Source organism: Pan troglodytes, chromosome 19, assembly GCF_028858775.2.
Source record: "Pan troglodytes isolate AG18354 chromosome 19, NHGRI_mPanTro3-v2.0_pri, whole genome shotgun sequence".
NCBI lineage: Eukaryota > Metazoa > Chordata > Mammalia > Primates > Hominidae > Pan > Pan troglodytes.
Window position 1 is genome coordinate 69,343,889 of NC_072417.2, and position 12,111 is coordinate 69,355,999.

General features: G+C 37.5%; 1 protein-coding gene across 3 annotated transcripts in view; it reads left to right on the forward strand.

Annotated features, from left to right (window-relative positions):
* Positions 1-12,111, forward strand: part of ANKFN1 (ankyrin repeat and fibronectin type III domain containing 1) — a 354,346-nt gene that overhangs the window by 67,599 nt on the left and 274,636 nt on the right. For all 3 annotated transcript variants that reach the window (XM_016932606.4, XM_054671260.2, XM_063799882.1), the window contains one exon: positions 3,190-3,230. In XM_016932606.4, coding sequence (XP_016788095.2) covers positions 3,190-3,230 — 41 coding nt within the window. The remainder of the gene's footprint in view (positions 1-3,189; positions 3,231-12,111) is intronic.

The following is a 12,111-nucleotide window of genomic DNA, read 5'->3' on the forward strand; positions in this document are numbered from 1 at the left end:
ACTTGGTTTAAAGATAAGATGTTCTCAGAAGAGATCACAGACAGAGATGTATCCTCAGTGTTCAGCACAGTTCACATGAAAGTGGATTCCAGCAAAGAGACCAAAGAATGTGTCCAAGGGCTTCGGTCAAAGTCTGTTCTGTATGAACCTTGCTACTGAATCAGGCACATGTCCTACTGTGATCCGAGGAGGGTAACCTGCTGGCCATGCAGATCTTCTGAGGTGGGCATAGCACAGGGCAGAGCCGGGATGTACCTCACATCTCCCCTGAGGTGGGAGCAGAGAGACTAGGCTTCCCTAGCTAAAGTCTTCTAGGATCCACATAAGAAGATCCCCATTTATGATCTCTTAAAGACCCTTGTGTGGTGAGAGAATGGTCTCTGCCAAAGTATATGCAAATAATACAAATGGTGGTCCCTCAAGTGAGCCAGTTCCTCCTGCCCAGGGTCTTGCACTCAGTGATGTTCCCTTGCTTGGTCTGCTCCACATTCCCCATCTGCCTTCTTATGTCCTGCTCTAGCGTAAGAATAATATCTCCCTAGGGTTATTATGAGGAATAAACTGCTCAGTACATTAGGAGGTTCTTGATGCATTAAGCACTCCATATTATTAACTATTATTATTAAATATGAATTTTTTACCAGATGCTATTTCAATGCTTCCCCAAATTAGACTTCCTGGACCTTTCTATCTGGATTGATTACCCAATTCCATCTTCCCTCCTCACTGACCACTGTTGTAACTTTGTGTTATATTGTGATGTGATCCCTCTAAACTGTCCAATTGTCCCTCCAACCAGACAGAGGTTAATCACGAGGGGAGGGGATGTGTTATTAGGGCCCAACACAGTGCCTTGCACATAGTAGGCACTCAATAAGCATTCAGTGAAGCAGTTAATAATTTGAAGGCCTCTCTTTCTCCTTTAAGAATTCAGGTTTTTCTTTGTCTGTTGTGGAAATAAGCTTTAAAAAAGCAGAGGTGAGTTTTTATGTAACTCTCTGGTCTGAAAAAGCACACTGCCACAGTATGCTTAACAGCTTGATTTATTTTGTACCTCAAGAAAAATGATCAGTAACATTGAATTGAATAGATACATAATGCAGTCTCAAGGACATCCCTGAATAGTTTTCAAAGTAATCAATGATATTGCTGTGAAAATGTTGCCCAAATGAAGAGTTCTTGTCCAATGAATCTGTGAAGTAATAGACAGATAATTTTCTTTGTGAATGCTTTTGTGGCCAAAGAACGCATTATGTGAGGCAGCAGTAAAAACTTTTCTCAGTAGGTGAGAATGTTCCAAATTTGTTTCCTAGCAACAGGTTCTTCAAAGGAGCTGAAGGGTACGCAATTTCAGAAGAATTTTCAGTGGACTTTTTTTTTGTTTGGAAGGGCAAGGGGTGGGAGGAAATGTGTGTCAGGTTGTGATCAGAACAGTGTTCCAGTTAGTGCCACATGTGAGATCTTGTTGGGTCAAACTATAGAATAATAACTAACAACTAATAATAATAACTTCTTCGAGTTAGTGACACATGTGAGATCTTGTCGGGTCAAACTATAGAATCCATCTAAGAAATTCAGTCCAATAAAAATGTATCAACCTCTTACCTGTATAAAGAGGAATTATCTGTATTATTTATGGGCCCAGAAATTTAAGAATTTAACAATTTGTCAATCCATGAGCCCCATTCCTAACCACCTTCACAGATAGTAAATGAGGAATTTGGTGGCTTGCTAAAACACGTAGAGATTTTTTAATAAGGATGTTGATTGGAGATATTGAGTAGTTGGAGGAATGAAAATTGGAGAAAAGCAATCTGGATGAGGAATTTGGGACAAGGATATAGCTTTGACTGTCACAAATGGAGACATCTTACCCAAGCAAAACCTCCATAGCTACCTTCCCAGCTCCCATTTCATGGATTTATCTTATGTTCTTAATTTGGTTTTACAACTTGGCCTTCTGATAATAATAATAACAACAGTAACAACACCAGGTAGAATTGGAGAGAGTGCTGGAGAGAGGAAATACAATAAGTCTGGTTGGCTAGTTCAATGGCTTAAGACTTTCATCATTTTCTTGCTTCTGGTTCACGCTGACGTCAGGAGGACTTTATCTAACTATTTTATATATATTATTTTATTTAACCTTTATGGCAATTCTTTGAAATAGCCACTAGTAATATTTCTATCAATCTCAGAGCATTGAACCAATTTGCCCAAATCACACTATTATTAAGAAATGGTAGAGCTTGGAAAAACATTGGTCACTGAAGTAACTAATCTGACCTATCCAGATCAGTGCGGGTGGTGTGGAAAGATCTTTCTGTAGGTCTGAGGACACCATGATTTGAGTGCTTAGTCTTAGAGATGATCTGGAATCACTTGAGTCTCAGAATGCAAATAGTTCATATCAATCATAGGGACTTTCCTGCCATTTCCTATTAAACCTACTACACTAAAAAGTACCCCTTTCAATATAACCCCAACAGGTCCAATAAATTATGGATTTGGAAGCAAGCTGAATTGTCTGGTGGGCTGCCACACTGAACAAATTGCCCGCACAATTGGCCTTCCAAGCATAGGCACAGTCTAATTGTCCCTCCCCTTTTACCAACATCTTGAATAAAGAGAAACTTGGCATTGGTTTCAATCCCCCTCCTCGCATCTCCCACAGAAGCTTTCTATTTCTTGGAAAAGAAAACTGTCCATTTATCCTAATAAGTATGAGTTGAGAAAACCATAATCTTTAGGAGAAGTTTCATTTAAAGGAACAATGTGTCAGAACTTGGCCAACAAGAACAAGGTACAATGTCAGTGTGAACCAGAAGCAAGAGAATGATGAGCGTCTAAGCCATTGAATGAGCCAGCCAGACTTACCATGTTTTCTGTCTCCAAGATTGGACCTGGGAGACAAAGTGAGCATCAAGTAGTCTTGAAATTCTAGGATACTAAGGAGCAGGGAGCTGAGCATGTGATGAGATACAGCAGCTAGCATGAATGTTTTTTCTTTCTGGGCTACAGCCTCCTGTATCCCCAAGAAAAGTCTCCCAATAAATATATATTCATCTGTAGGCTAGGCTTCTCTCTCTTTTTTTTTTTCAGTCAGTGGCTTCAAACGTGACTCCTTTTTCATTTTGAATTGATTACTGTACAATTTTTTAACATTCTTTTTTTCTTTCTTTGTTTCAGAGGCTACTCTTTAAAGACAGGCATTTTACTTGCAGCAAAATGTAAGTACATTTCTTCCTTGAAATGGTATCTACTTCTCAGCTGTAATTCCTAAAGCCTCCTAATCTTTAAGGCTCCCATCTCACATTGCTGCATTTTTAAAGTCTAGCTCAACACACACAGCCAATCTAACATTTCATACTATTGATTTGTATAACATCATGGAACATTTCAGAAACCATTTTGGAAGCAGATTGAACTTAATTGTGGTTGTGACAATATTGCGTCTAAAGCTAGATAAAAGTGAGGAGTAAAAAAATAGGCAATATTCATTTATATATTATGACCATGTGACACTAAACATTTAAATATTCAGTTCTCTCAAATGACTAATTTATTACTCTTTTCCCAGTTGCTCCTCACCGTGTGGTCACAGACTGTTTCTTGTTTAACGGCATGGTGGTAACCTTAATAATTCCTTCCTGTGTGTACTGCGTTATGGCCACTCTGTAAACCCGTATTCTCTCCAGAACTAATCTCCTGTGTATTATGTTTCTTTATTCTTAGTACTTCCAGTGTCTATACCCAAATTACAAATCCCCTCTATTCTGAAAGACCAAAGAAAATTATAGCAGATCTGAACTGGGAGTTCTGAGTTTTGTCTTTGGAATTAGGGTGATTTTTTTTTCTTTTTTAATGAAATGAAGGTAAGAATAATTTTAACAAAGGAAAAAAAGAAAGTTTCATATGTCTCTGGTGTAATTTAATAATATCCAATTTACAAAAGCAGGAGGTAGATTTAGCTTTAGTATAAAGACCCTAGCTGTTCAAAAGTAGCTCAAAATGTAGTAAGTTGCTTGTCACTAAGCAAGTAATCAACAACTATAAGGTAGATGGTTGAGTCATGTACCCTCATGGAGGATACATCAACTTCTAATTCATGTAGAATTTCCAGCAGAGAATACATCTCAGTAGTCACTGAAGCATTTAATTAGACATTCTAGTACCTATCAGAATCCAAAGAGTACAGTTGAATTATATATATTATACATGTTCTAATAAATTCTCTTTTGAATCATTCAGTTCCTGAGAAGATTATGTGTTCAGCTGAACTGCAGGAGAAACTTAGTTTTTACTGATTTCCCTAGAGGATGGTTTTTTGTTTGCTCTCTAGAATAAATTGATCCCACTGCTGTACATCAAATACTCAAGCGTTAGCACAAAAGACATTCACCCTCAAAACATTCAGATTTAATGTGAACGTATTACACGTTCGCTGATATTTTTTAAAATGTCAGTCTCTGTATTATCTTGCTTTAGTCTTTATTGCATTATCAAGACACCTGCATGCTATGAATGTTTTAAGCAGCTTTTACCAAGAAAGTCACGTTAGATTTTATGAGTAGTCTCCTTTTCGTGTGCTGTCATGAGTATATTGTTTGTACAAATGTTAACTTTTGACTGTATTATTTCTTTTGAACACAGAAAGCTGTTCAGGGGAAATTGCCTATGTTTACTTTCTTGCATATTCATATTTGGTAGCTCTTTACCATACTGTTACTGCCTATTTAGCTTTACTAGTATTTTAAATGAGTTAATGTTAAATACCGAAAGATACTTGGTATATATTAATCGTGAAAATTTGATGAAGGGCAATTTAAGGCAGCATTTTAAGTCACTACATGTAAATTTAAACACCCACGTGTTACCGCAAGATCTCTTTATCAAAATTTCAGTTGAAAGCACCCTTTACCTTTCAGATTGCAAAAAAAAAAAAAAAAAAAAAGGGGGGGGTTGGGGGGTGGCTATTTTACTTTAGAGGTCTCAGTTTGTGATTGTTTGTTTTCTTTTCACATTTTTTTTTTTTCTCAGAAACATACAGGGTGCTTAGTGACCTATTTCATTAGTAAACATTTTGAGAAGGAAGCTTGCACTGGGATTATAAACAATCCAGACAAAATGGGTCTACCCAGCTCCCCGAGCAATCTCTGAGCAACCGGGGAAAGGTTGGTCTGACCCATGGAGTCACGGAAACATATTAAAATCACCAGGCAATCTTGACCTGGGTTCTTTTTGGCAGCTACATTGAACCAGCCCCTCTGGAGTTGACTTTTTGTCCTAATGATGATTGTGTTATTCAACCAATACAAATGGAAAACGACCTAATCAACGTTCCATTCAGACAAGACTTAGATCTATAGTGAATGACAGGAGACTTTCCAAGTAAAGGTCCTGGAAATGTATATGCAACACATAAAATCCCAACCCACGGATGGAGGACAGCTTTAGCCAAGTCAGGAAAATATGCCTCCATAGAGGAATAAGGCTGGGCGATGGAAGGAACTCAGGAGCAAAAATCAAAAGGCTAATGGCTAAGTCCCAGTTCACTCCTTCAGTAGTATAATTTGGAGTATGTTACTTAACCCTTCGGTTTCAAAGTATCTTTTTGGGGAAGGAGAGAGGAAGGAAGACATTTTCTCCTGACCCCTTCAAAGGGTTGTTGTGATAATCACATGATATAATGTTTTGGAAAAATTTTACCATCTGAAAATGCTTTGTATTACCAATAATCTTATTAAATTATTGGAGACCCTCCCTGTTTTAGTGGGAGTCCTTGGGATTCTGGTGGCAAGCTTTGGGCCTTCAAATTAATGCTACACAATAGAAGAAAATAGAACACTATTGGGCCAGGTCACTGCTCTGGAAAGACTTGCACCCACATTCTTTTTTTTCTTTTCAACCGCTCATATTCTTTAGGACCACTGCCTCTGGTGGAAGAGAATTATCTTCTGGGTGGTATGGGTGAGAAAGTTGCCAAAGAAACCTGAATTATCTAGAGGCCTGTAAAATGCGCAATTGCTTTTTAAGAGGCTTGGTGATATCGTGTGTTCCTTTCGATTTTTGGCAGGAACCATTTTCTGCAATTTGTGGTTTTGCAATTTCTCTTTTCGCAGACAACACCCTGGCTCTCATTCAATGCCCCATTGGTGGGGGTGAGGTGGGGAAAAAGAAAGATTCCCTGGGGCCCTGACTGCTCCAGAAAAAGAAGGAAATGTTAATGAAATAAGTCAGAAAAGAACGCTAGAGACTAGTGGAAGCTGGTTGGTTTTGGGGGAAGAAACAACTTTTAATAAATTGCATGGTGTGGCTAGGATTTTAGCTGAGGCTTTCATTGTCTGGGCAAAGACCTGTTCTCTTAATTCTTCTTGCCTCTCCACTGAGCTTTGTTTGGGTTACAATGTCAATCTTTTTTCTTCATTTTTTTTCCTGTATTCAACAAGCCTAGAGCAGTCTCTTTCACTGGTTACTTGGCCTCTTCTAGAGGGATTTTCTTTAAGTATTCCATCTCTAAGTATCCATTTGCCAATTACATTAACTTGGTTTGTGTAATTTAGCTCAAGATCTATGCATCAGAACTTTTTGCCCTCATTCTGGGTGCCTTTTCTTCCCCTTCCCTATGGCTTTAATGCCCTTTGCAGAGGAGGTCTATGGCCAGCAAAGCAGTACAGGGATGTAGCATTTATGTAGGCAAGAGTGATTTGTTCTGTTTCTATTCATCGCCTCTGGAAAGGGTTTGCAGACTTTTGTTTGCTTTTTTATGGCTGCTAGGCACTGTGCTGAAGGATTTAAAGTTGCATCCAGTGTTAACCTTGTATTCTTTCTCTGTTCACTTTTTTATATCAAAACAGTCCTCTGTTTCCAAAGGAGTGGATTCCCAGGGCCTATGCCCATCGTTCTTGGGCTTTCCATGCACAAAGGCCACGTATTTCTTCTCTTGTCATGACCTAAATGTCACTGCTTCTTGTACTTCTAAAAGGATAATAAAGGTAATTGCTACTCATATGTTAATTACAATCCCCCAAATTTCACGTATTTCAGGAAAATATGATTTTACTGTGTGTGTGTTGTAAACATTTAGGGAATTACTTCTGTTATGGAATCATAAATCATGGAACTTTAATTTTGGAAGATGCTTTCAATATGATGCAGTTCAGCAGCCCACCCCTAGCTGTCCTCACAACATCTTCTCTCGAAGCCCTTCCTCTATCTCATATGGTAGCCTAATCCGTTTTTTAATAGCTCAGTATTCAAACTTTCTTTCGCTAACCTGAGATAACCTCCCTCTGACTTTGGGTCATTTGTGCTAGTTTATCCCTTCTGGAGCAGCTCAGAAGAAGCTGACTCCTTCCCCACATGACAACCCTCCAAATATTTTGGAATCTGATCCCGTATACTCTCTGAGTCTTCCTTGTCCAGGCTAAACATCCTCAATTTCTTCAGCCATTCTTCGCACGACTTGGTTTAGTTATCCTTTTCCATTTATCCAAGTTGCATTTTTCAATGCTCCTTTTAAAATGTTACAGCCCGAACTGAAAAGAATACTGCTGAGATGGCTGACCAGTACAGAGCTTCTAGAAAAAAACAAAAACAAAAAGAAATTCTCGTTCTGGTGTGTTAGTTTTATTACAATAACTAAGAGCACATCAAAAATTTTAATAGCACTTTAGTCCTGAGGCTAATCTAAAACCCCTAGATACAAAAGCTGCTACTAAAACAGATTTTTCAGTCATGTATCTTTGCACTTGGTTTTGAATATGATGCAAAATATATTTATCCATGCAACACTTAGTAATTTCAGAATATAAGTAAAACTATTAGGAGTTTTTTGAATTTAAATTATTTTAAATCCTTTGTCAGTTTGATCTGCCTCTTGGCTTCATTCAAGAGATTGGTAGAGACAGTGAATATCTGGATTTTAAGCTCCTCAAAGGTGGAACCATGTTTTATTCATCTTTGTCTCTCCTGAAATGTCTGTGATATTCTCTTAAACAACCAGATGCTCAGTAAATGCTTACATTAACTCAATCAACAGAATCAAATACAAAGTAGCTTTCCAACACCCAGACTGGGACCTATCTTTAGGCTGATATCTGTGCCCTGTAGAAACTAAGATAAATACTTAAAATACACTATACTGCTAATGCTTGGCAATTTTGTAGCATTGTAGAGTTAATTAATAATGCCACCTCAAGGGCTAGATAGTCTGAATTCTAATCTTGCTAGACTTTACTGGTTATGTGCTTTAGAGCAAATTAGATTACCTTGTCTGTTCCTGACAAATAAAATATAGTAATAAATTATTTGTATCTGCCTCATAAGGTGTTTGTGAGGCATGTAAATGCAAGCTCAAATTACATGTAAAGAATATAGAAAAAATTCTGGTAATATAAAAATAATAATAGTAGTAATAGTTGTATTGTTGTTGCTTTTGTTATTATTTTCAATATATGCTAATAGAACCACCCAATCCTAAGAGGAACAAAAAACAACTTTGATAGAACTTGTTCATATTAAACCCATATTGACTTCAACTAATAATTTTATTATCAAAATGCTAGTGTGATCTGAATATAACCGACTGCTTCACGGGCCATTTAAGCTCAGGCATGCATTCGAAAATGGAAAATCAAAACATCTAAAAAGATGACAACAATGTACATTTTTGCTGAAGTCCTTCAAAGGGGAATTATGTTACATTCCACAGCAAAATATTCTAAAGATCTTCTTAACCCACATTTCTCATTTTGAGTAACAACTCAAACATTTTACCTTTCTGTCTGTGCTTTATAAAAACAAAATGTGCTGTTTTGTTCTTGTTTTTTTCTCACTTACCTCTTCTCTCCTAATCATGTCCAGTTCTCCAGAACTACTAAATTACTAGCCTAATCTTTTCTGTCTACAACTCCTCCATTCCCTATATAATTTTATGTGGCCCTTCCAGGTGGCATGTGAAAAGATGTGTATGTTTGCCTGTGTGTACGTGTGTGTACATTATATATTATATGCCTAATATATAATATATATTATGACTTTCACTGATAAAATAGATATGTAACAAAATTTATGATTGATGAATGAATATAGTTTCCATGTAAATGTGGTTGATATTTATATATATGTTAATGAGTAAGACAAAAATGAAACAGAAAAGGTATACCTCACAGGTCCACTCTTCATCAATAAATGTGAACAACTTCTTTTCTTAACTGGATAATAGTTTTGAATACAGTTGAATATTTCCTCAAATTTCCATGTTACTCACAATATGACAGCTATAGACAGAACATTCCTTTTTGTTTAATCTGCATCATTAACATTCTCATCACTTTCTTAAACGTAGACAATCAACAAAACAATAAATCAAGACCTGGTTGGTAGCATTTGCCAATTTCTGTGGTGTAAATGCTGCTGCCATGGCCATTTTCAAGTTACCAACATGATGTCTCTAAATGTGTAATTAGGAAGATGTGCAGTAACACACCTTTATATGGTATTCACACCATACGGATACAAAGCATTCAAATAAACTAAAAAGCATAGGTAATTTAAAATGCAGCAAAATAATTAAGAAGTGATGAGTTTTTAGCATTTATTTCCTTTGGGGTTTTTTTTTTTTTTTAGCTTTTATTTTAGGTTAACAGGTACATGTGCAGGTTTGTTATATAGGTAAAATTATGTTACAGGAATTTGTTGTACAGATTATTTTATCACCCAGGTACTAAGACTAGTACCCAATAGTTATTTTTTCTGATCCTCTTCTTCCTCCCACCCTCCACCCTCAAGTAGGTCCCGGTGTCTGTTGTTCCCCTCTTTGTGTCCATAAGTTCTCATTATTTAGCTGCTACTAATAAGTGAGAACATGCAGTATTTGGTTTTCTGTTCCTGCATTAGTCTGCTAAAGATAATAATCTTCAGCTCCATCCATGTTCCCACAAAAGACATCATCTCATTCTTTTTTATGGATGCATAGTATTCCATGGTATATATGTACCACATTTTCTTTATCCAATCTGTCATTTGTGGGCATTTAGGTTGATTCCATACAATTACTATTGTGACTAGTGTTGCAATGAACATTCACATGCATGTGTCTTTATGGTAGACTGATTTACATTCCTCTGGGTATGTACCCAGTATTGGGATTGCTGTGTTGAATGGTAGTCCTGTTTTTAGCTCCTTGAGGAATCACTACACTGCTTTCAATAATGGTTGAATTAATTTACAGTCCCACCAAGAGTGTCTAAGTGTTCCCTTTTCTCTGCAACCTTGCCAGGATCTGTTTTTTTTACTTTTTATTAACAACCATTCTGACTGGTATGAGATGGTATCTCACAGTGGTTTTCATTTGCATTTCTCTAATGTTCAGTGATATTTGACTTTTTTTCATATGCTTGTCAGCCACATGTATGTCTTCTTTTGAAGTGTCTGTTCATGTCCATTGCCCACTTTTTAATGTCTGTTGTTGTTGTTGTTTCTTATAAACTTGTTTAAGTTCCTTACAGATGCTGGATATTAGACCTTTGCGAGATGCATAGGTGGCAAATATTTTCTCCCATGCTGTAGATTGTCTGTTTATTCTGTTCATAGTTTCTTTTGCTGTGCAGAAGCTTTTACATTTGATTAGATCCCATTTGTCAACTTTTGCTTGCGTTGCAATTACTTTTGGCATCTTCATCATGCCATTTTTGTCCATTCCTATGTCCACAATGGTATTGCCTAGGTTGTCTTCCAGAGTTTTTATAGTTTTGGGTTTTACATTTAATTCTTTAATCTATCTTTAGTTGATTTTTGTACATGGTGTAAGGAAAGGGTCCAGTTTCAATCTTCTGCATATGGCTAGCCTGTTACCCCAGCACCATTTCTTGAAAAGGGAGTCTTTCCTCACTGACGGTTTTTGTCAGCTTTGTCAAAGATCAGATGGTTGTAGGTGTGCAGCCTTATTTCTAGGCTCCTTATTCTGTTCCATTGGCCTATGTGTCTATTTTTGTGCCAGTACCATGCTATTTTGGTTACCGCAGCCCCGTATTATAGTTTGAAGTTGGCTAAGGTGATGACTCCAGCTTTGTTCTTTCTGCTTAGGATTGCTGTAGCTATTCAGACTCTTTTTTGGCTCCATATGAATTTTGAAATCGTTTTTTCTAATTCTGTGAAAAATGCCTTTGGTAGTTGCATAAAAATAGCGCTGAATCTGTAAATCACTTTAGGCAGTATGGCCATTTTAATCATATTGATTCTTCCTATCCATGATCCATGAGCATGGAATGTTTTTCCATTTATTTGTGTCATCTCTGGTTTCTTTTTCTTTTCTTTTCTTTCTTTCTTTCTTTTTTTTGAGATGGAGTCTCACTCTGTTGCCCAGGCTGGAGTGCAGTGGCATGATCTTGGCTCACTGCAACCTCTGCCTCCCAGGTTCAAGTGATTCTTCTGCCTCAGCCTCCTGAGTAGCTGGGACTACAGGCACGTGCGACCACCTCCGGCTACTTTTTTGTATTTTTAGTAGAGATGTGGTTTCACCATGTTAGCCAGGATGGTCTCGAACTCCTGACCTCATGATCTGCCTGCCTCGGCCTCCTAAAGTACTGGGATTACAGGAGTGAGCCACCGCGCCTGGCCCTGATTTCTTTGAGCAATGCTTTGTAGTTCTCATTGTAGATATCTTTCACCTCCCTAGTTAGCTGTATTCCTAGATATTTTATTCTTTTCGTGGCAATTGTGAATGGGATTGCATTCCTGATTTGAATCTTGGCTTGGCTGTTGTTGGTGTATAGGAATACTAGTGGTTTTTGAACATAATTTTGTATCCTGAAACTTTGCCAAAGTTGTTTATTAGCTGAAGGAGTTTTTAGGCCAAGACTATGGGGTTTTCTAGATACAGAATCAGGTGGTGTGCAAACAAGGGTAGTTTGACTTCCTCTCCTCCTATTTGGATGCCCTTTATTTCTTTCTCTTGCCTGATTGCTCTGGCCAGGACTTCCAATACTATTAGGTTGGTGCAAAAGTAATTGTGGCTTTTACATTGACTATAATGGCAAAAACTGCAGTTACTTTTGCACCAACCTAATACATTGACTATGAGGAGTGAGAGAGGGCATCCTTGACTTG